General features: G+C 32.1%; 2 protein-coding genes across 5 annotated transcripts in view; both read left to right on the forward strand.

Annotated features, from left to right (window-relative positions):
* On the forward strand, nucleotides 1–25491 carry LOC105150374 (dynein axonemal intermediate chain 4). 4 transcript variants are annotated; one of them, XR_015546662.1, is made up of 6 exons: nucleotides 1–713; nucleotides 1060–1450; nucleotides 1875–2441; nucleotides 2566–3391; nucleotides 15466–15525; nucleotides 15849–25491. XR_015546662.1 is itself a non-coding variant. In XM_087411196.1 (5 exons), exons 1-4 carry the CDS (start codon nucleotides 256–258, stop codon nucleotides 3370–3372), a joined length of 2223 nt encoding a protein of 740 aa, XP_087267322.1. In that variant the 5' UTR covers nucleotides 1–255; the 3' UTR covers nucleotides 3373–3391; nucleotides 3678–7027. The 4 variants fall into 4 exon arrangements, 2 of the variants coding, with proteins under 2 accessions (XP_087267322.1, XP_011061701.1); XR_015546663.1 differs by lacking the exons at nucleotides 15466–15525; nucleotides 15849–25491 and adding an exon at nucleotides 5805–7027 and having other exon boundaries at nucleotides 2566–4228; XM_087411196.1 differs by lacking the exons at nucleotides 15466–15525; nucleotides 15849–25491 and adding an exon at nucleotides 3678–7027.
* Nucleotides 4155–25648, forward strand: part of LOC105145905 (uncharacterized) — a 29933-nt gene continuing 8439 nt past the window's right edge. Inside the window, exons 1-2 of the mRNA XM_087411210.1 lie at nucleotides 4155–4228; nucleotides 15466–15525. Of these exons, the coding sequence (XP_087267336.1) occupies nucleotides 15489–15525 (37 nt within the window). The 5' untranslated portion in view covers nucleotides 4155–4228; nucleotides 15466–15488. The remainder of the gene's footprint in view (nucleotides 4229–15465; nucleotides 15526–25648) is intronic.

Raw genomic sequence — 25648 nt, forward strand, 5'->3', positions numbered from 1 at the left:
TGAACATTTTTTTTAAGTATTTGGTGTACATTTCTGTGGTGTGCATTTTTTTTTTTTTTTTACAAAAACTCTTTTTCAGTCTCTATGTATACATTCAAAATTGATTAAATTACCGCCATTTTTCGCGTTTCCAAGGAACCGCGGAAAATGGCGGTAAATACTTGCATTTGCTCCAAACTCCGCTCGTGTCTTTAACTAATCTCAAACGTTGCTCCAAACGTTTGGATCTATAAAACTTTATTCGGCATTCGCAGAATGAAAACCGGTGACTTCGAATCGCCGCGACGGATATCCAGGATTTCGAGCATTACTTCATCCAAGCTCGGTAATTTTGGACGAGTCCGCAAGACGGGATGCGATCGGAATTTCGTTTCGACACTTCTTCAACAACGACAAGCCTTTCGGATCATTCACGAGAACATCGATGTCACACCAAAGCCGTTAGTCCATGCAGCTTTTAGCACTATCGATGAGAATCAGATGACCGCTTTGGAGACCATCGGATTATTCCAGACCGGAAGCGGTTCTCAACTGCAGATAACTTCTTCGAGACTCAGCGGTCTCAGGGCTAGTTCTTCCGTCCTTGCTAAGTCCTTTGTCACGCTATCCGATGATTTACAGATGGAAAGTCTACTGTCAACGCAGGTTTGTGAGGTTTGTGAGCCCACAGAAGAGGTTGAGGATACCGCGCCATTGCCATTTTTTCTACCTAGGTAATACTAGTTTATGTTATATGTTTTAATTATTTCTAAATGATGTAAATTTAACTTTGGAGCATTACCGTATTTTTATGAGAAATATCTTACTCGACACCAAACTGGAAATAACTTAATTAATATTAACTTAATAATTTTGTACTCAACACTATATAATTTTTTATTGCATTACATTTTTATTATTGAGTGTGAAATTATAACACACATTAATTATTATAAAACTGTTACTTTTAAGACAGTCTTAGACTGGAAGAGACTATTTTGAAATGGTGTCGCCTGGGATATATGTAAAATAGATTTAAATAAATAGGATATTTTTTTAATGTCGAATATTTATTTACAGCGACGACTCGGCAATATTTGCGACACGTCCGAAAACTGTGACAATCACCTTAAAGGAAACACAGACATTCTTCATATTCGAGATGCCGCAGATGACCGAGGATTTGCGAACGCCCGAAGGACAGGCGTTAAAACAGGAAAATGAGAATTACGAGTATATAACAGGTCCGGGCTCCGATCGGAAGCTGTTAAATGTCGAGACGCAGACGATATATGTGTTGACGAAATCACGTGGCACTTACTGCGGCCTGAGGTCCCGCAGGAATCAAGGGATGTTTGTGAATAATTGGATGATGCATGATACCTATGCGGCACCGGAACTGATGATAGAGAAGAACGGACGTATGATAGTACACACGAAAGAATCGATATGTCGAATGCAACAAGCGCAGGTACAAATTATGTAGAATTATAAACTTTTTAAAAAAGCAATTATGCATTTTCATTAAATTAAGAAAAATATTTATATTATATATGTGCATTATATATGTAGATAATTGAAAAATTATATTGTCATATTATTTCTATATGAAAAATTAATGTAACTTAGAGAAAACCTTTAAATATAAAGAAAAAGTTTTGAAATGATAAATACAATGCGAAATGATAGATACATCCTTTATATAGGATGAAACATAGAGAAGAAAAATATTTAAAGATTAAAGATTTTCTAAAATTTTTAAAATTTTTAGTATTTCGGAAAATGATAGTATTCTTTAAAATAATGATAATATTCTTTGAAATAATATATATTAATTTAAAAAATGTAGAAATTTTTTTACGAAAGATGTCAAAGAAATTTCCATTTTGTAATAGGAACTCCAATATAAGCTCCCTGAACCTGAAATTCGTCATCAAAGCCCCGAGGAACAATTGTCTCGTATCTATCGAGAGACAAGGTTCTTGGCTGCGGTAAACGTAATGGAACGTATAATCGCAAACAATGTATTCGCAGAGGTGCAAAGACGCTTTACTGGTTTAATTAAACGCGATCTATGCGCTTTGGATTTGGAATTCGATTATCATTTGGATTTGCTGTGGACATTCGCATCCGAAATGGTGCACAATCGTCCTGTGACTGCATTTCGCTGGAGTCCGGCTAACGCGAACGTCCTTGCTGTTGCTTATGGCGCTAAAACTGGATCCAACAAGACGGACGGAGTACTATTGATCTGGTGTGCCAAAAATCCTAGCCAACCTGGTCGCGAGTATGCCTTTGATAGTCCGTTATCCGATATCGATTGGAGCAGAGAAAGACCGAATCTTCTAGCGATTGGTTTCTATGATGGAAATGTGAGAGTCATTGATGTTAGCGCAAAGGAAGTGAATATCATCAAGCGGAGTCATAGAGAGACATCGACAGCTTGCTCACCACATTGGCAAGTAAGTATGTTACTTAGTGCGATATTGTTATTCTAATTTTGATACTATGCGCACTATATTTAATTTATTTATTAGTTTCTGAAATTTACGGTACAACTTTAATAAATTTAATTTTTTCTACCAGGTTCAATGGTGGAGTGGCGATGAGCAATTTAACTACCAAGAACAAATTTACACCAGTGATCAAGATGGCCGGATATACTGCTATCGTTTGGCAGAAGATTTGTTTGCTACAGAGATCATGCGCCTATATAGAGTCGAAGGTAAACTAAGCGGAGTTTCTAGAACAGATCATTGTGTGGCTTACGATGTACCCATCAATCGCCAACCGAGTGCGCTTATTCTCCGAAGACATCCCATCGTCAGCAACATTTACTTTGTCGGCTCCGATGAAGGTTGTATTTATCGATGCTCCACGAATTACTTGCGTCAGCACGTGGACAGTTTTCTGGCGCATGACGGTCCAATTTATTCATTTGAGTTCTCACCCTTTTGTCAGAAGTTATTTTTAACCTGCGGCGCTGATTGGTGCATCAGGATATGGGCTGAGAATCTTACTGAGCCACTTATCACTCTATCAACAGCGATGGCGTGCGTAAGGAACGCTTGTTGGAGTCCTAAAAGTTCCACTATTATAGCCAGCATTGTAAACGACCAGATATGCATGTGGGATATCCGTAGAAAAACGCATATTCCAGCATCTATAAAGATTTCACCGAATAGAACGAGATTAGTTGCTGCTAGTTTTACAGCGAACGGGAATCAATTAGTGATCGCTGATATTGAGGGCGCCGTTTACATCTACAATCTCGAAGGCATGCCGTTTCCACCCTACGATCAAACTAAAGTATTAATTGAGTCTATCCATAAGGCATTGACAACTAAACCGGAATTGTTAAGGAAGTTGAAGAAACTCGGCCCATTATTCTGATCATTCGATTTCTAACGAGGTAAGTACCAAAAGAACTAAATTAAAAAATTTATCTATACTTTTATGAAGATATTTTTTAATTAAGTTAGAAGATTGGATCACGAAAAGATTACGCATAAATTGTGAAACTAATTCTTTGAAAATCTGCAGTAGATACATAGATTCTTATATCAACAAGCTTTTTATATAACGATAGAAATGATTACTTTTTTTAAAGATTGAAAATAATTGCCCTTAAAAAATAAAAAAAAAGTTCATCGTATGTAGACGATTTCTATTTAAGGCTGCTTTATTATCGACCGTAGTCGAGAGGCTCTTCCGACACGTGGGGACCCCTCTCGATCTCAGTCTGCCGATTGCGCGGCATTGTCGTGAACCTCATCACGACAAGAGAGAGTGTGCGCTTGAGAGAGGATGAAAGAGAGGAAAGGAGGGAACAAACTGAACGTTTGGATTCGCCGCGGGGTCTCCGCCAGCGGGGCCTGCTCGTACGCGGTGGTCGGGGCCGGGGCCGGGACCGGGGCCGGGAACGGGGCCCAGGCCTGAAGCCTTCCGGTGTGTGTGAGAGGAGAGAGGGGAGGTCATCTCACCCTGCCCTGTTCTCCTCCGTGTTGCTGCTGCTTGTGGGCACGAACCGCGGCTACCGCCGTCAGCAGGCAGTCTCTTATTACGCCCGCGCTCAACTCTACGCGAATTCTAAGTCCTCTTCTTAGGCCGCTCTTAATGATAACGCGAATCGCTCTAAAAATATCAAGATCCCAACAGTCGCATCGAAATAACGGATTTTACTCGGCGAAAAAGGGAGCGAGACAAAGTTTTAAATCCTCTTCGGAAGTAGAATGACGATGTGAATATCGTAAGTTAATTATCGTAATTGTTAGGCAAGATCGAGAATAATTTGAGTAATGAATGATAATTCTGGAGAGCAACATGGATTTTGATAGAGTGAGCTATTTATATTTTTGATAGAGAAATGATATACTGATAAAACTATAAGATTACTTTATATTAAGCAAGAAAGGCTAAATAATTTTCTTTATATTATTATAATATGAATAACATGATGTGAATATCGGAATTTTGATCGAGTGAGCGTAAATTTTATGATGTCGGCAAGACTGTTGTTGATTTAATAGTTAACGTTTATGTAAAACATTTATTTTCTAATCTATGTGATTGAGCAGAATATTTTGGACGACATGGATATCGGGATCCAATGATCACTTCAATAGGAACATGAAAATAATAACTGACAAAACAAGAATAATATAATAAATTGAAAATTATAATAATAATAGAATTAATTGAGACTGGTTAATTATAATTTAATAGGAATTATTGCTACATTATTTTTATCTTTTTATCTGTTAATTCTTTATTCAACACGAATTCAACTTATCCTTTATTTTTTTAAATCACAAATTATTGATAACATTTTTTGATTGTAAAAAGTATAATAAATTAGAATAAAAATTAAAATTTTAAATGAATAATTATATTTCTCAGATTATTTCTTTTTTATTTTTATTTGATTTTGATTGTTACTTAGCATCCGAAATTATCAGGAATAAAAGATGTACAATAATTTTAATTAAATTAATAAGTTTTATTAGATTATTTAAATTATTTTGTCTGGAAAATTGCAAAAATTAATTTAGAAATTTTAATAAATAATTTTAATTGCGAAATTTTTTTTGTTAAAAATGTGTTTCAGATAGAATATTGACTTTAAATTAGGTAAGAGATGCCCCAAATTTTTTGAGTGCTTTATACATCATTGCAATCTTCTTATTCATTGTCAGTTTTACGATATTCAGATCGGCGTTGCATTTCACGCGGAGTTTTATCGATAAAATTAAATCGGTGCTTTCTGCAAGTGATCATACGCGTATAAAGAAAGGAACTTCTCTTTTGCTCATCGAGAAAAGAGGCGATTAGCGAATCTGATCACTTTGGCAGTAGAATCACGTCGGCGTTAACGCGCGCCAGGAATCCACGTTAAGCTGCACCGATCGTAGTTACGATCAGCGATAGTTTACATTTACATTACAATATATATATTTTTGAAAAGAACAAGAAAACCATTAATTAAAAAGAATTAATCAAAGGAAAGAAACTTTTAGTTATTAAAGAAGAAGAAAGTATTATTATTACAGTCATTGAAAAGGAGGAACAATTTGAAGAGGAAGAAGAGAAAATTTTAATATTTACGATAAAAAGTCATTAAGAAAAGAAACCTGTAGCTGAGAAAAAGAAAGTTGCAAGAAAGATAATTCCTACGAAGAGAAAAATTGATTACATAACAATAGGGAGAGAGAAATTTATTATTATTATTACTTTTATTAATAGTTTTTTAAATTAAATTAGTTATTAAGGATATATTCTTTGCAAATTTTTTAAACAGTGCAGTTAAGCATTGTATTTCTTATTAGACTACTTGGGTGTGTACTGCAGTTCCCAATGATGCGGAACCATCTTTAAATTGCAGTCTCTAGGCTGATGACCTTGCACGGTAAGGGCCATAGTACATAAAAAAACTTAAACAGTAAAACGTAAACAATAATAAATCCAACATGTTGATTTTCTAATTATTGCTTACATTTTTATGTCCCATAGCTCTAAAAGAAAGGATTTTTGCTAAGTTCCATAAATAGATTAGAATTAAGAATACCGAGAATGTTAAATATTTAATTTAATATTTTAAATTCATATTGTATGAATGTATATATACGAGTATACAAATTTATTATAAAAAGAATTCAATGATCAGTAAAAGAAGAAGTGGTTGAAATATTTGTCCAACTATAATTACAAATTTATTCGTGACAAAGAATTTTAAGTGATTTTTGACAGTAGCTTTCGAAAACGCTATTTTGTGATATTATTGTCTACAGTATCTTTTATAGAAGTTCGAAAATAGTGTTTGCGGAATTTTGCGCGTATATACTCTGAATGTACGATATGAACAACAACGTTGCTGGACGCAACGAATGATATACGATTATACGAGTAAGTACGCAAAATCTTTAACTGATTTTTTATTATTATTTATTACTCATAATCAAGAATACATTATTTATTATAATTTAGTTCCCCTTTCTATAAGTATTATGCAATAAATTATAAATATAAGTTATAAAAATATAAATTACTTGTAATGTTATAAAATTATAGTTAATGAAGTGCATTCTATAAATTAATCTATACATATATGTAAATTATTATTATTATGTATATTACAAGGTTTTATAAATTAGAGATATTTAATTTTATTTTTTTAAAAAGTGAAAGACATTTACAAATTTAATAAATTTCTCAACAGATTAAAATTACAAATTCTATTTCAAACATTTTTAAGATTTTTCTGGGAAAGCTAGACATATTTTTGAATCTTAAACTCTATATCATTAACATCGATTTTTTTATTCACAACCATCCATCTTTCTCGCACTTCTCCCTCATTGAAGAAAAATAAGTAAATCATTTTGCTTCCCACAAATTCTTGTTGGCAAAAACATCGGTATGATACCCAGGCCAAGACCGTCAAATGAAGATGGATGTGTCATATGGCCAGTGCATTTATTTTTCACGAATGCAAAGGCAAACGTGTTGTAGCATGAGTTGCTAGCATGAGAAAGAAAGAGGGAAAAAGAAAGGGAAAAGAGAAAAAAGGAAGTACCATGGAAGCGAGCAACATTGTATTTGCACATAAATCAATCGCGACTCGAATTATTAGCAGAAGAGCTCGCGCGATTGATCACCAAAATCGATTTTATCGCTGTGTCCGGTCGCATTGAAATTAATATCTTTAATTGCATGAGAGATGATTAATCGTCACCAAATGTACTATCGAGATCTTTCTGCGATTACGAATGCTGGTCGAAGAAGTTTCAATCTCACTCTTTCCTTTTCTTAGTTGATTAAGTATTATTGAGTACTTTCTAATTATGCGTAGCAATTCTTAGATTATTTATGCTCTTTAATTTTTCTAAATATATCTTTAATGCTATGTGATATCCAACTTAATAATCTAATCACAGAGTCATCTACGCTTTGAAATATAAACCAAGAGGTTTTTTAAATTAGAGTTAAATTAATTAAATTAATAATTATAATATTTACAATATCTATAATCTTCATTAATATTCAAATGAAGTTATAAAAAAAAATATCACTTTACTGTTATTTTTGACACAAATTACTCGCACATAAGACAAAATGTATTACATTTGGTATATTGGCTGATAGTATATTTTATCAATATACCTACATCTCAATTAATTGCCTCATTAATATTTGAAATCAATGTGTTAGAATTTAATCTTGCACGATTAAATTTGGTTCTTGTGGGATCACGAAAATGTCTTATTTCTCTTCTCTTGTTGCCTTTCACTGGCACCGGTCATGAACCCTGCATGTGAAAGTTCAGAGTTCAAAAAATGACAAGTAATGTACACTGATCAAGATATGTTATTTGAAAATTATCAAGTACGTAACAATTTATAGATGAGATAATCCTGGTATTTTTTTAAATAGTTGACATTTAAATTTTCACTCTCTAGCGTGATTATATTTGTTGAGTACACAACAAATCATTTATTAAATAAAATTATTATAAAATTTATAAATGATTTAAAACTAAATAAATATAATATGATTACAATTATTAAAATATAATAACTTTGCTTAACGCGTATGTCTTGATTAGTTATTAAATTGTAATAGGATTGCAGTAGGATTTTATTTTAAAAAAATTTATCAACTATTATTATTTTGTCAATAATTATTAAAAACACACACACACACACACACACACATATATATATATTATATAAATATACATATATATATATATATATATATATATATATAAAATATATTATACATAATGATATATAAGAATATCAATTTTTCAATTTTAATTTAATTAAAACGAAAAAGAAATACATAAAATCGTGTCAGTGATAGATCAATGTTCTTTTCGAGCATTCATCATTCGAAATAGTCAAGCACGCTTTATTTTGCAGAGCACGTTTAACAATTAGTATTCAGTCTGCTTGGAACACCCAGTGTAAGCATGTATATAAGATACTGGCTTCCTCGAGTAAACTTGTTTATCAAGTTACACATGGCGATCGCTGGTGATCTTCTGGAAAAGGACGAGAAAGAGAGAGAATTCTATGACGGGATTGCGTCTTTTTCCTATTGGCTATCCGGTATTAACAGAAATACACGCTATAAATGCGTGAACATCGTTACTCCACTTGAAGAATGTATATAGTGGGTTTTAATTGTAAGAGATAAAACATTTTCTACTCTTTTTATTGGCAGAAAAAAAACATTTTGAAAAGGATGTATAATATTATTATTTTGTAATAATATATTTTGTAATAATTGTAGAAAATAATCGTTAGAAATTAACAATGAGATAGTTTATGATAGGCCAATCAAAAATTTTTATGTAAAATATATTTTATATAAAATAATATGAAATATATATATATATATATATATCAAAAAGATGAAAAAATAAATTTATATAATTTATTTTTCATCTTTTTCTAAACATATTTATAAATTCTGCCATATCTTTTTAGGAGTAAATCTCTTTCTGAAATAAAAAAAAGACTTAAGTTTGTTTTAAAAATTTTAAATCATCAAGGTAAATCGTCAAGTTTCCTTATACAGCTTCTGGATCAAGTTTTCTCACGCGGTCTTCAACGCAATTCATAAATCATCAAATTATCTCATATTCCATTTTCTTCTAGTGTATATACACCATAAAAATATCTCCACTAACACGTTTAAAAGTATAAAAATATGTATATAGCAAAAAATTCTTTGCAATTTCTAGGATCAATCACAAATTCGCGATTCGTTCTCACAATTCTTGTCAGCGATTCTAATTTACATTACAGGCTCTTCCCGAAAAGTTATTAATATAATAAATCTCTGTGTAAATAAGAAAATTCGCATTCTAGTGTAAACGATCCATTTTAAATATCTCGATGCACACAATACTATATGACTAATTATTTTTATCATTTTAGTATATATGGTTTAGTGCAAATTGTTTTTAGATTAATTATGAAATTTATTTATTAAAATCGAACAGATTGGATAACTTTGCGCGGCGACTATATGTATACATATATAGGCGAATCCGTTTCACTGTAGGCAATGATAGCTTACGTATATTATTATAACATACGTACATCATTTTTTTTTGGAGTAACGATAAATTTCATTAAATTTCACAAATTATTACGCTGAGAGGCCAGATTGAGAATAAGTCTTCTTTCTTCGATGTGATTATATTTGAATATTACGCGAGTATTTTCTCTGAGGAGATTCTTCTGGAAGAAGCACAAACTGCCAAGAACTTTGCTCATACAACGCCATTTCTTCTTTCCATCTTGCTACGCGAAAAAAGACGAAAACGAGCTGCAGCGGGAAAGACGACTAAAACGCTACTAAAAGTCGACCGGTTGGCAGAAGCGAAGGATAAGAAGAAGAAGAAGAAGAAGTAGAAGAAGAAGAAGAAGAGGAAGAGGAAGAAGGGAAAGAAGTAGAAGGAGACGAGATCTCTCAGGAAGCAAGACGATCGTAAAGGAAAGAACGACAGAGACAAAGAGGTGAATGTTAATGAGGCAGATCTCGACCTCTCGCATCTCCGCGAGGATCTCGTCAGGACTCGCGGTCGAAACTCAGATCCTTGCTTCCTCAGTTCGGCTCGTTCGGAATTTGCAAATTCAAATGCATTAACGCGGCAACATACAGAATAAAATAATAACAAGAAATTTAACAAATTTAATAAATTTCGAAGAGAGAGAGAGAATAATAAATTTTTTTAATTAAAATAAAATTGTTATATATTGGGTCATCTAAAAAGTATCCGCGGTTTTTTGTCACTAGATGTGTGTTGATGGTCATATATCAATATTTTATTTTCACGTTTTTGTGATGAATTACGAAATTTACAAATCATTTTCCGGCTTAAATGGAATTATTATAGAGAAAGAAGTTAAAGATGTTTTGAGGAAAACTATTATTATAAACTAAATTCTTTGACTGCAGGAAACAATATTGTGAACGTTTATTGAAAATCTTTTTTTTTTTTTTCAGAAATGAAAATTTTGACATTTTTGGAAATTTTTTAATTTCTCAGAGTCACACAATGTTTATATTTAATATATCATTAGTGTCCACCTGGAATGATGAAACAGCTTAGCGGTGTCTTTTCGAAGAGTTAAATCGCGGGAAAGGAGAATTCGTTCTTCTCTCCAAGCTATTCTCTTGCTCAACTCGTGCGATCCGGTTCTTTGTTGCGCGACGGACGAGACCTGCTCGAGATTGATCGCGCGGTGGTGGGCTTAACGAGGCACGACGGACCTCAAAATCTGCCCGATAATTAATGAGAATCGTCCGTCTGATCGCTCAAGCAACGTAATAACATTAAAACGTAACGACGAGATGTGCATTGAGTATCTTCGATTGGGGAGTATGCTTTTATTCGTCGAGGAAGAATGCTTATTTTTCACTAAGCAGCAAAATAATCAATAAAGCATCAAGAAGATTAATCAAACATCGTTTTGAAATTTTTTTCATGAAGATCCGTTTTTGTCAAATCGATGATTCTTATTAAATCAAACAGAAGATAAAAATTTCTTACGAAGAAAATCTTTTTTTCCTGCAGCTTTGTGTTTATTTAGTAAATATATTACTATTATTTTTTATATAATTTTTTTTCATTTTATTAGAGATGTTATTTAAGTGTTTGTTTGCGATTTTTTTAAGATTGACATTCAATTCCATCAGATAATTAAATGTGCTGTTGACACAAAGAGAAATCCATTAAAATTTTATTCGGTAGCTCGCTATATGTCTGCTACATAGATATGCATCGATGTGATCCGGGCCATCCCTGAGTCTAAAAATATACATGTAATACTCAAGAATCCTTTCTTCTCGGTTTCACTACTCGTGCCATAGCCCGAGGAACACGGAGATGTATTGCGAGGACTCCGATAAAATCTTTCTGTTTGTATTTGCGGACTCTTCTTTAAAATTAAGAATTCTTTCTTTCGAAATACGTGTCTTCTCATATTAAAAAAAATATATATTTATATGTTTATTCGTATGTATGAAAAAATGCTACATTCACTTGTACGCTAAAATTGCGAAAATGAAAGTCTTAAATAAAAAAACAATGGAATATTTTTATTTGAAATTGCAATTTTTATCAGAGAAAAGAGAGAGAGAAAAAAAAGGAAAAAAAAAGAAGAGGGCTTGGAGATACAATAAAAATATATAATGAGAGAATATATAAATATGATAATTAGAATATACTAGAGAGAGAGACAGAAGCACTGGATTCTTTCGCTAAGTGAACTTTGTTTTGACATACTTATTTGTCACTTCATGCCACATTATTGCAAAAATACAGCATCGACACATCTTTAGCACGATGCGCATTCTTTACGCATGTTTTCATTTAAATTCGATGTGCCGCAATGTCCATACGAAGTAGGCCACTCTGAAGTGGTCCAACCTGTATAATTATTGGTGTATTAACGTCATGAAAAATCAAGGCCGTCGTTGACAGTCTTATGGCCATCATATGTATGTACTTGATAAGCTCGTTGAAAGCGCCGTTACAGCTTATCTTGATCGTTGAATTAGCTGAAAGTAATACAATATGGAATAAAAATTGCGTTAAATTAAAAATAAAATTTTTAAATCCTAAAAATACAATTTAAATTACAATACAATCAAGATTAAAATAGGATGAGAAGAAGATTAATTTAAAAAATATTAGTCCATCTCATTTCTTGACATCTCCTGATTAAAATACAATAAAAATTTAAATATAATTCTCTCTCTCTCTCTCTCTCTCTCTCTCTCTCTATTAATATTTACATATATATTTCCTACATTTTGTTGAGATTATTCTCGATTCTTTTTTATACATTTAAATTATTTAATATCAATCTTTGAAGAGATACAATAGAGGGAAATCATCCCCAAGAATACATGTCGTGAATCATTAACGGTGCTCGTCTAAAGGGAAGCCTCGGACGTTCACCTTTCTCGTGGCGAGAGGACTGGCTTCCGGTCCTCATGGAAGAGGCTAACGAACGCTAAACCGTATCCGACGTGCGATTCCTGGTGTCTCCTTACGGTTACAAAGATAGTCGCACGTGTTGCTCATTTCCGTTCTTGTACATCGTGTGCACGAAGAAGATACGAGGAATAAGAATCTTTTTATGATTAATCTCGGAATTACTTAATTTAATTTAAATCTTACATTCACTTTTGATACATTATCTTAATTTTTAAGTCTTAAAATTTTTTAAAGTTTAAGCTGTTAGACAACATTTTATAATATATATACATTCCATAATTATATCATATAAAAAATAATAAGTTCAAAGGGCTAATTTGGGGTCAATGCGGTAAGAAGTGCGCAAAAAAATTTTTTTTTTCCTTAGATATTTAATAGATGATACAAAAGTTACATAAGATTTAATGAGTGCGAGTGATGTAGCAGACAGCGCACTGATCTGCTATACTCGAGATCGCGGGGTTCGATCCTCGGACAGAATCAAAAAATTTTCATACACCCGTAGCTCCTCTCGGGAAGGCAATGGCAAACCACCGAGTAGTATACTTGCCCGGAAAAGTTCCCTACCAAAAAATTGGGAATCGGCGTTTAAAAATTGTAGATCCCCATATCTTGTTGTACGATTAGAGTGCGCGTATCGATATATGAGAGAAAGGCCTACGAAAGGTGCTGAAGCAACGTAGAATACGAAGATTTACTAGCGTAGTAGTAATAAGAGAGAATAAATTATATGCTTCAATAATTCAATATGTCAATATAAGTACAAGTCATGTGTAATTCATAAACAAATCCCATTTATACATGTATTATATCTAAGAAAAAAAAATTTTTTTGAGTTCTTACTGCACTGATTTCAAATTGACTCTTTGAATTTATTATTTTTTATATACAATTATAAGGAGTTCATACACAATTACTTATTTCTTATTACTCTTTTATATTATATTAATTTAAAAATTAAAATTTTCCTAAAGGAAAATTATACTCTTACATTTATAAAAAAAAAACTTATGAAGTTTGATATGATTCGTACATTCCAAACACTTTTAAATCTAAAAGACCATAATATTCAATTTAAAGTGATGGCAATCGCGGTCACAATAGATTGCGTTTGTCTCCAGGAATTGAAAGAGGGAGAGAGAAGATAACGAAGAAAAGGAAAGAAAGGAAAAGAGACGTCCTTGCTGACGAACCTCCTTTGATGTCAAATAGCTAGACAGTATATTATGTTGCCTTAATTCGTGTTTTGATTTCTTACTGAGGCAAAATTTTCCTTCTCTCTAATTTTTTTAAACAATCATTTTCGACATTATGTCATTTTTTAGTATTATACATGTATCTGCAAATAATTGTACATATCTATTGATAAAATAGAAAAATAAGTAAATTAAAAATATTAATTTTAATATAACTTTTTTCCTGTTCTTTTTTTGTATTTTGCAAAAAGAAATAAAGAAAATTATATGTTGAAATCTAACAAATTCATCCAAAATTCGACTACCGTCTTCTCTACGCGAGCCGATTAAAACGGGAACCGGTCTCCGAATGCTGAATTTTATTAAGTCTCCACAGAATACCCTAATGTACTTAATTAGACGTTATAAACTGAACTCACATTTGCATAAGCTGTCGAGTAGCCCAGCTTACTATCGCCGGTATTAATCTGTTACTTATGTGCGACACAAACAGAATAAAATGAGAGAAGAAACAAACACTGAAGGAGGATAGAAGCAAAGAAGGGCATATCGAATCCGTGATATTTCACCTTGTTCCGTATAATTAGCGATACTAATTAACGGCCGTATCCTCACGCTCTTGTCAAACGCAATTACGCGAAGTAAACATGAATCCCGTGGATCTTACAAATGTGCGAATATCGTATGACACCTTTTGAATATTATTTACACTAACATGTAATTATGTTAACTTAAGAATTAGGAAATACATAATCTAATAGCATATAATTGAATTTTTCATTATAAATTTTATTTCATACAAAATTTTTAATGTATTAATTTAAATGTGCTAAGAAAAAAATTCAATATTTTTGTTTAAACATAGACGAATTATATCAAAGTATTACGAGAAGAAAAACTAATCGTATTTTATTATTCGTGAAAAATCTATTTTATATTAATTTAAATTTATAATGGTTTAACTTTACACCCACAGACATATACGCATGCATATCTAATTTGAAAGAGAGTGAAGAGTGTTTACAATTATTTGATATATCTAAAACATTACTCGGATCATGATGCGGTGTAATTAAAATGATAAATTCGCAGGTTACACCATGAAATTCTCTGGCGTTTGAGGCCACCGGTTGAAGGTAGATCATCTGTCGTTACCTATTAGTCAAGGGGATTTCGTAATTATTAGTTCCTGGGATCATTAGCGTTGAAAGAACGTCCCATCCGACCAGCATCATTGCCTAGAGCCAAGCAGAGCGGTTGTCCCCTTATCCTCCCTATATTTGAGGATTATTTTAGCGAATTTAATGAGTTATCAAAGTTGGCTGCGGATCTCGTAATCGCGGATCTTGCGAGCGTGTCCGATTGCTCCCGTTTTGAAGGGGGGGTTTTTTTTTAATCCAAAGTTAAAATGTGCAATTATGCGTTTTCATCGTGTCAAGTAAAAACGGTGCGTCAGATTAACGAGTGTTATGAACGTTCAGGAAAAAACTGAATATAACTCCTTAATATTAAAAAGTTTCATTAATAAATGTCTGTTTAGAAAATGACGTTGTCGGATTATAAATATATTTACATTTATTTTTACGCCACTAAATTAGATTGGGTTGCAAAAATATTAACGCAAAGGGATTGTAAAAGTGTTATAATTTCTATGAATATTCTGTTTACAAAAAAAAGGATATTTGCGTTGCAAATGATTACGTTTTATTATAACATATGCACAAAAGATATTGAAATTATATTTTTTTAATTCCGATTTTTTTTCTGTTATAGGAATACGTTCTTTCACCAGCCAGATGATGTTCGCCAGATTTTGCAGACAGGTTCCAGATGGTAAGTGTTTCAAAAATATCCTATTTATATATACTCTATTTTACTTATTTTTTGATAAAGCTTACTTATAGACATAAGCACGGAAGCGTAATACTAACATTTTGACTTTTGATAAAATATTCGATAACAATTGATAAAATAAACAAGGAAGCAATCGCTGTATCGATTATCCCTCAGAGGGCTCTCGAGAGATCTCTGAGAGATGCGAGTTCGCGTGCCGAGGTCGCGGTCTGTCGAAAAGACGTGGGAACGGGAACGTCCTCCTTCGTGCTTTAAAGCCGCGAATTAACTCCTTTTTGTTTCTCGTCGTGGCCGCGGCGTAGATTTTCGACATCGAAATTGCTCGGCCACCGACACACCAAGGGTTACGACTTCTTGTAACGAGACCTCTGCGCTTATTCAGCTCGAATGAAAAATCGTGAGAACTTCTTGAAAAAAAGTTTTCTGTTCTTACGAGCACCATTTTGAAAAGAAAATTGCAGGTAAATTATCTATAACAAATATACATATATATAGATACACGAAAACATACAGTATATATAATAAATATGTATAATACAATTTTGCTTATTTTATTTTGTTTTTTTTTTATTATATTACTTAATACACTAATTACTGTAAACATATAGATATTAAACTTTTTACAATTTGTACATGAAAAATACTTCATGTAACATTCAAATTTTTATGATTACTTTTTATATTTTTAATTAGCATTATAAACGTCAATATATCGATGATTAAGCTGAGCAGCTATAAATATTATCTTGGATTTAAAATGTGAAATTCGATTCGAAAGTACAGTTAACGTAAGAATGCAGTTCATTCGAAACAGTCTGTAAGATAACAGTAAAAAGAGAAGAGAACCTTATTAAGCCATCTTAATTAACAAGCCTTCTTCCGAAGCCATTCTTAAACGACGCCGTTAGACACATTCATGGAACTCTAACATTTAATTCTGCGATATGGAATTTAATGTTCCAATTAATGACTTTATCATGGCGATGCTGTCTCTTGGGAAAATTATGATACGATCTCCCTGAGCGGGATGTTATACGTCGATGGCAACGTATTTTTAAACCTTTACAAACGAACAACTGCAATCTTGTAGAAGTACGCGAATCACATGAATAATTGCGGCAAATTCCTTTAAATTACTGAGATCTCAGAATGATTTTTTTAAATACCTCTCCTCGTCGCTATATATTTTTTAATTTAATTGATTCTTGTATTGTATAATTGTTATTCTTTTACTTATAGAAGCAGTACTTTTTTTGTTAAAAGTTAAATTAACACAGAAAATAAAAATAGATATTTTAGTCCATTTGTTATACTATGAAACAAAGATATAAAATACTATGATATCTATTTTGTTGCGTGCAATTTAAAATTAAACTATACGAAATTTCGATTTAATGTATCCCTTAGTTAATCATTTGACGGGTCGTTTCACGTGAAGTGATAAAAATCTCTTCGATCTTTTCGAGCCGCCTGTTTTCCGCTAATTTGCCGTCGCAGGAAAGGATAACAGAAGAAAAGGGTTTGACCTCGAGAAGAACCGAATGGGAAACATAACGCCGACTCTTTTAAAGACGTCGGCGCCGCTTAATTAGCATGCTAATTAGTTGTGCGAATCTCGTGACGCAGACGACGAGAATATGCATCTCGTTCAGGGTGCATTCTCAGGCAGGACTTGGTCAGTGATCGATTCTCGTGGCACGAGCATCATTAATTATTTCACTCGTGATTAGCGGCCCCTCGTCAATTAGAGTCGTGTTCTAATAATTAATTAGATCGAATGTAGTTATGCCGAAAGCTATTATTGATATTATCATTTAGAAAAATTATTAAATTTCAACAAAACCATTTCTTTAATTATTAAAAAATAATTAGTATCAAATGTATCGTTAATGTCATTATTAATATATTAATATGAAGACATATATTTAAAAGAATAATAAAATGAATAAAATTGACCATGACAAAAGAGTTACATAGTCTTTTATAATCTTTTAAAGAGAAGAAAAAAGAGAGGATTTACGCCTCAAATTTTTAATTATTTTTGTTTAGCTTTGCAACATTTGTAATCAATTAAAATTTTCTTACGCGCTCTTCGTATTACCATCCGGAATTAATTTCCTTATTGAGGTGCTTTACAAAATTCTTTAGGAATTTAATCGGTTACCAGCGTCACGAGAAAAGGGGGTAGGGAAGAACGGTTAATAGATTCCTAATCTCGAGCGCATTGACCGATTGAAGGTGAGATAAAACGATAGAACGGGATGTCGGTTCTGGGTAATACCGAGTATATCGAAACACGGCATCAGTCGTTAAAGTACGCGATGTAAATAGGTGTTTCTACGCTTAACAACGTCGTAACATTGTTAGACCACATTCATTAACACGTTGTTTTCTGCATTCAATACACTATCCCGAGCATCTATAACAATCTTCAATATTCTTAATTAAATATCTATTTACAAAAATCAAGAAATGTAAACAATTTCCTTCCATATATTTTTATTAGTATTTTAATGTATCATGATATAGACATTTTTCTTCAATTATTAATATTATTAATGATATTCTCAAATATCTATCGCTACTATCAATAAGTATTTGTGGATACTTGATGAAAAGACGAGAACGAGGAGAGATGACCATAGGACGTTTTATGCCACCTCGAGACGAAGAGCATTGTCCGCGCAGCGGGATGGCGATGTTTAAGCGAGGCCTCTCGCCCGGGGCGAGATGTGCCTCAAATTGATTTGTTGTAAGCGATATGCCACCCCTACGGGGCGAGCGAATGGCACAATAATTGGCTACATAAACAATGACCGGCGAAACGATCCCTCACCGTCCCGACATCTCTTAAACGCCGTTATCTCGCAACAATGTGAGACACCGCCGCTCGTGTGAACACAGTTAAGCGTGAACTTCGAATAAGACATCTCTCGTCATAGTTATCATTTATGTCACGACTGACTGAACAGTTAAATAAAATATTATTAGATATATACATATATATGTATATCTATACAATATTTATACAATGTAATTATAAAATATTAAGTAGTAATCTGTCAAATTTATATTAATTCTCCCAACGTGTGTAAATTTATGAATTATCTCTGCCAAATACTTCTGGCGGAGTTCAATTAATCGATGAGATTTTCGAGACTGAGATCCATAAGGAAAGCGTATGCAGGGCGGCGAAATCTTTCAAGATGGTCAAGAGATCGCAGTTTTGCAAGGGAACGGGTCAGATTGGCTTCGTGGCTAAAAAGTAATTGCGAGATCCAAGATATCGAGCTGACCAGCCGCTACACAATTTCGGTTTACACATATGGTACTCTTCGCTTCTTCTTTTTGTCTGGATTTTCGTCTGTACATCATATTAAAAAAATATATCTGAATGTTGAAAGTTCGAAACAAATATATACGTTGCAGAGAAGAGTCTAAATATCAAAAGTTACGATTTTTCTTAAAAAAGCCTGAGATAATTGAGAAATTATTAACAATTTATTTTTAGGAAGTATATATATTGTATTATAATATTTATAAATATGTTATATTTATTATTTTTTTATGGGGAAATATATGTATATATATATATATTTCTCATACATGTATGAATAGTGTGTCCGATGAATATTAATATTCGAATAAATGAATAAAAAATGAATGAAGATACTTATTCGAATACATTTCTTTTTTATTCGTTAAGAAACGAATAAATATTTTTTCATTCCATTGGAATGAATATGTTTTTAATATGTTTACGCGAATATTTTCATTTCGTATTCACTTTTACTCTCTGTATTATCTGCACATAATTTGCAAGAGAAAATAGAAATCTATAAAAACAATGGCTACGATTACACCGTGCGCTTAGTTCGCGACTTATACGATGATCCTTGTTTAACCTATAAATTAAACAAAGACATTTTTATTGTGAGAATAAATAATACATCTCGGAATTTAATGTCCACAGACCATAATGAACGTCGCGCCCAAGATATTCTATAAAATATTTATAATATTACTGTCATATAACCGGAATTATATCAAAATAATGTAGTGCTCTATCAAATAGATAGATTTATAAGTAAAAAATGTATCTTTCTAAAATATTTTTCAAAATTTTTAAGTTTCCTTTATAAAATCTGAATATTATAAAATAAATAAAAGTCATTTTTTTTTTACTTAAAATCATCAAAGTACCGGCTATAGTTAAGAGATAATGATTATTGGAGCTTTCTTTTTCAGTTTATATTTTGTTTGAATGAATATGAATACTCATTAAATATTCATAGTTTTTTTGTAAATAAATATTTTTTGAAAACTCAAAATTTTAAATGAATATATGATTATATTATTTTTATGTGAAAATTTTGACTAAATACAATTTGGAGCTCAATTACAAATCTTTGTATTCGGGCATATTATGTATGAGTATATAGGTGATATATATTATAAAATTTTGCGGATATATAAGAAATAAAAAAAAAGAAAAATTTTTAAGAGAAAAAAAGAAGAAAACAAAGTCACCGAACGCACGGAGTGTATCGAATTCATGCTGTTGCAGCAAACCACAATGAATATGTATCAAATTTATGGCGCGCGGTTTTGTGGTACCGTGAGGTTCTCCGCCCACTCACACTCGCGTGCACGTTCATGATTTATGTTGCTCGTAATGCAGATGGTACTTGCCGAAATCTTCAAGCCAAGAATCTCAAAGAAAAAGGAAAATTATCCACCATTTTTTCCTTACCGCATAATTTTTCTTGACTAAGGCAGAATTAAAAATCGTCTCAAGAACGATAGATGAAGAACAAATCGATGTTGTTGCGTTTGAAACGCGTTAATAACATTTATTAGTGATTTATCTTTTATCAGAAGCATGCGCACTTTTCTTCAATTTTCACCGACGTTAATTGCATATTCCGTTATTGGAAGATAACATCTAATACCGTTTTAGATGGGGATAATTCTCTATACATATGCATGATGTTTATTTGTCCATCTGTTATATTTATTATACCATTTCGATTCCGTTAAATCTACTTGGTCGTCTATCATAATTTTTGCATGGCATCACATCTTACAGATTAGAGATTATAAATTTTGTATACATATATATAATTTATTATCTAATTATATTATCTGCAATTTGATGAAGGATTAGGACTAATTACTGACTAATTAATAATATTGTAAATAGTCGATGTAAAAAGAGATAAAAGCAAAATTAATAACAATAAATAGATATGTTAAAAAATAATTTTTCTTTCTCATTAATTTTTAAAAGTTTTAAAAACTTTTGACACTATATCTAATATTTCTATTATATTTAAAAATGTTATTGTATTACATAATTATATTTATTGCGAGACAAATCTACAAAATTTTTAACTGTGCCTTTTTTAAACATGACTGCATTAAAAATTTTAGCTATTTGAATCAAACTATATATAAGTATAGTTAAATCAAGCTGTATTTAATACAGCCTCGAATATAAATGATTAGAAAGAAGAAATAGGCCAATTACAATATGCAATAATTTGACATCATTGATGGATTAAATGACAGTTCGTCCAGCTAAATGGATGATTATGTTAATCGAGCTATATGTAGGACGGTTAATTGTGTGGAAAATTCTGCCTGATGTGCTATCTTCAATACATCTTTCAACGATGAGCATGATAAGCCCGTTTATAACGATAGTGGCTTTATCTCGGTTATCATAATTCACGATGCAATCATTATATCGTCCGGTCGGCATTCCACATTTTTTTTTGTTTTTTTTTTTTACAATAATGATACCGTAATCTGGTAATGCGAGTTCGAGTATTAACAACAGTAACATTGTGACTATCATAAACTCATGAATCATGAATTATTTATCAATCCGTTATTTATTAACACATATATCGTGCGATCATTTTTTTTGATTTTATGTAGACCGGAGAGAAATGGAAGAGAATATATAATATATTTTGTATCTGATATTATAGTTGTCATATAATTAATTAGGCATATTATATAGGAAGCTGTGCAATCTATGTATGTACATGTACTGTTACTTATATCAGAACTCTTAAGAGAGTCCACTCTTTAGAGGATTTATAATTCCTGTTGGAATTCTATATGTAATTCTATTTATAATTTTATGCATTATAAATACAATATAAAGATTATTTTTAAAGAATTAGAAATATAACATATGTATAAAATACATATATTATTTATGTATATCATACATAATGTATAGTAAATAAACAGTATATTGAAATATATATGTTAAAATATGACATATAAAATTGTAAATTCTAATTTTGGTCTGAAATTTACACAAAATTATAGACTCTCCAAAGCGGTCTTTAATCCTATTATATAATGCTACTTGTATATTATATATATATAATTACTTATAATTAACTAATTATATTGTAAGATATTATATCATTACAACATGTAAATATTATATCATTACATATAATTATTATTGTGATATTTTCTTACTTTTAAATATTATTTAGAAACTTTCGATTGACATTTGTACAAATCTTCTAAATGACATTGTACAAATTTTTGTGTATTTCCCGGGAATTAAAGAGTCGAATCTCCTTGATGATTCGGCGCGAGCCGAGCATATCCTTGTGCACTTACACGGGCGCACGTGCATGTACGCCATATTAATTACAATGATTTCCTGCCACTTATGCCCGAGCGAGATTTAAATTATAGATATTCACTGCAGGTCCGCGGAGAAGACGGGAGAGAGAAGATCTGGAGAAGGAAGGAAAAGAAGAGAGAGAGGGGGGAGGGAGGGCGAGAGAGAGAGAGAGAGAGAGAGAGAGAGAATAGGCAGCAAAGAGGTCCGACCGGACTTTCAATCGTGATTACAGGGTGCGCGAACATTTCAGGAATCAGACTCGCGTCAGAACTCTCAGGTCATGGGTCAGTCTTCTTCTTTTTTTTCTTTGTCTTTTATGTCCCTCAATTCTTCTTTCATCATATATATATATATATATATATATATATTTATTTATTTATTTATTGTAAATATTTTTTGATGAATCAGTCTTCTCTGAAAATTCGAGGAATTTTCATCGTAATTTATTCTGGATTGATGGAATTGATTTTATAAAAATCTTTTTGGAATTGTGCGAGAGATAAAAAATATGTATGGGGAAAGGATAATCGGAACGCACCGTGCAACACATCCATGACAAATTGTTCTAAGCGACACAAAGTCGTAAATCAGAGGGCACTGAGCCGCGCGTATCCCGGTTTTGAAATTTGAGCGCAATTAAATAGTAAAACGTGCGTGGTGCATTAATAATGATCAACCGCATTGCGATATGAAATTTTGCTGCAATGAAAAGTTCTCTACTGAAAAATCTTTTTACAAGAAATTGCCCTTAACATTATTTTTTGATATTACTTTGATTTTGAATGAAAGTAAGAAGCTGATGATGGTTCGAATGAAGCCAAATGTCCGATTTTTGCGAAATTTCTTGCGAAATTAATGTAAGATCTTTTTTAGAATATACTTTGTCAAATACACGCATTTAATAACTGCGTCTATTGATAGCTCTCAATTTATTGATCGCCCGTCAATTTATTGTTATATTTATTATTGTTATTGAAAGCAAGAATGTTGTTGATAAGAAGTGAAGTAATAAAATCTCCTAAATTTTTCTAAACAATTAATTAGATACTCGTCACTATTAAGACTTTTGACGACTTACCATGAATCTTTAGATTAATAACGTTAGAAGAGAAAAACACATAATGAAAATTTTTACAAAATATATTAAATAGAAATATTTTTTAATGGAACAATACTTACATTTGATAGAGTACACTTGTAAAATATACCAGAAACTTTATTTTTATTTCAAAAGAGAATAAAATATTATCATATTTATCAATTTGCTGTCGTATAGAGTATTTTGTTTCCTGATTAGACATAATTCAAATATATGATTATTTGTCGAATACAAGGGGAATATTTCTGATATATTTTACAAATCTTCCGATTATAAATGTATTGTTTTATTAAAAAATATTCACATTTTAATATATATTATAGTTTGCAAGAATTTTTCTTGTATATTTTTTCATTTCTAATGTCAATCCAAGATGGCTGCAGTGAGTAAGGAGTAAGGAGCCTTAATCCCTCTTTTCCTCTTAAAATAAAAAAAAATTAAAAAAAACAGAAGAGGCAATTAATTTTAATATTGAATAAAATATATAAATTCGTAAATTAAATTGAAAATTAAAGTGCATGAAGCTTAATTTGAGACTCCCTGAAAATTTCAAATTATAACATTACAAAGCTGAATATTTCTCATAAAGTCTTTTATCTTTGTTCCCGTAAAGCTGTTATTATTTAATGCGAAGAAACTATCTTTCGAGTACCTCGAACCGTGTTCTCCAGGTGACAGAGAACCAGGTCGGCGATGAATACGCTCTCTTTCCCTAACTCCCTCTTTTCCCCGTCTTGAAAGAGGATTTGAGTTGAAGTTTATGCGTGGCTGTTTACCACCCGGTAAATGTTATGCCGCGGTCATAACGTATATCTTGGCGGGGCTGTATGAAAAGTCCCGTACAGAACGGCCATTAGCCGCATTCAATCACCATTACACGCTCACGCGCTTTCTGCGCCTCGCTCGCTTCTCCGTCCCTCTTAAATCCTTGCCCAGGATCAAGGCGAAAATAAGTACGCGCCAATCAGGATGAGAGCCAAGACCTATAGCTATTCATGAGAATTGATGTTCGTTTTACAATCGTTTTACAATCGTATCGGTCGAAAAAACTGGAGAGACTTCAAAGTTTAATTGGAGATTTTCACTGAACACTCTTTTTATTTAGAGCTGATTGATCGATGAACGTATGTTTTTTGATCCTTGATACGATTGGCCATTTTTGTTAAAAAAATATCTGTTTCGATCACAGATGTAGGAAATGCTATCATGATGGAGACTTCAGAAATCCTAATATCTTATTATTTATTTTTTCTATACGAATGTTTCGTTGATAAAAAGTTCAGATACTTAATGAAAAACACGTACATGGAAAGAACGGAAAGATTTTTAAGCATTTCAAGAATTAGCTAAATGCAATTTGGAAACAATTTGGACCATCAAAATAATTATGTAGGACGCTCAAGCTAGTTATTAGAAAACTATTTGCAATATTATTCATCATGTTAATTATTTTAATGATTTAACAAAATTATTTTCAGCTAAATTCTTAGATACTTGAATTTTTTTCCGTGTGTATGACAAAACATAAAACATTAAAAGATAGATAAGGATTCAAGGGATATTTACCTTAGATATTTACTTTTCAATCATTTTTTATGTGTACTTTCTTAAATAAAAGTAAATTTTTAGTATAAACGTTTTTGTCTACTCACTCAGCTATTAACACATTCCTTACGTTACTTTCTCCTGTTTATAATATCACCTTCATTTTCATTATATCAATGTAGTTTAGGCACACAAATCGACACTCTCTAGAAGCCGATTATTTCTCGCGACGAATTAATTCGTGATCGGTTGAGCAGGCCGTCAGGTCCGCCGGTGGTTACGCCAGCAGCGATGTAACCAGCGTGCAAGTATTTTGGGTCGGGTGGGTCCCGGTCGGATTCTCGAATCCCTTTCTCGGCCGCACATTGCCCTCGGGCTCTTCACGGTTCCCAAGGGGGTCAGAGGTCGCTGGGCCCTCCTCCACCTCGGTTCCTCACCCCGCTGCGTCTCATCGACCCGCCACTTATGAACCGCCCATCCTCCCTCGTCTCTCTCGCGCGAAAGAGTTATTCATTCGTTCGGGTATGACGAGAGATGTCAGGGCGCGAATCTCATAAAAATCGTGAAATTATAAATTATACCAGGATAAGTATACACGGGGATGAGCGACGAGAAGAAGCAAAATGTTGTAATTTCAAAGTGTGTAACAAAGTAGACAACGTATCTTGCTTTCTGCGAGCAAAGAGAGGCTGAAGTTTTTTTTTTTAATGGTAATGTGTATTTTATTCAAAATTTATCAAGTTAAAATTAATATAATAAATTATTATAACAATTAATACTATTAAATATCTTCAAATTAT

The sequence above is a fragment of the Acromyrmex echinatior genome, chromosome 11 (assembly GCF_024713525.1).
Source record: "Acromyrmex echinatior isolate Ae372 chromosome 11, ASM2471352v2, whole genome shotgun sequence".
Taxonomy (NCBI): domain Eukaryota; kingdom Metazoa; phylum Arthropoda; class Insecta; order Hymenoptera; family Formicidae; genus Acromyrmex; species Acromyrmex echinatior.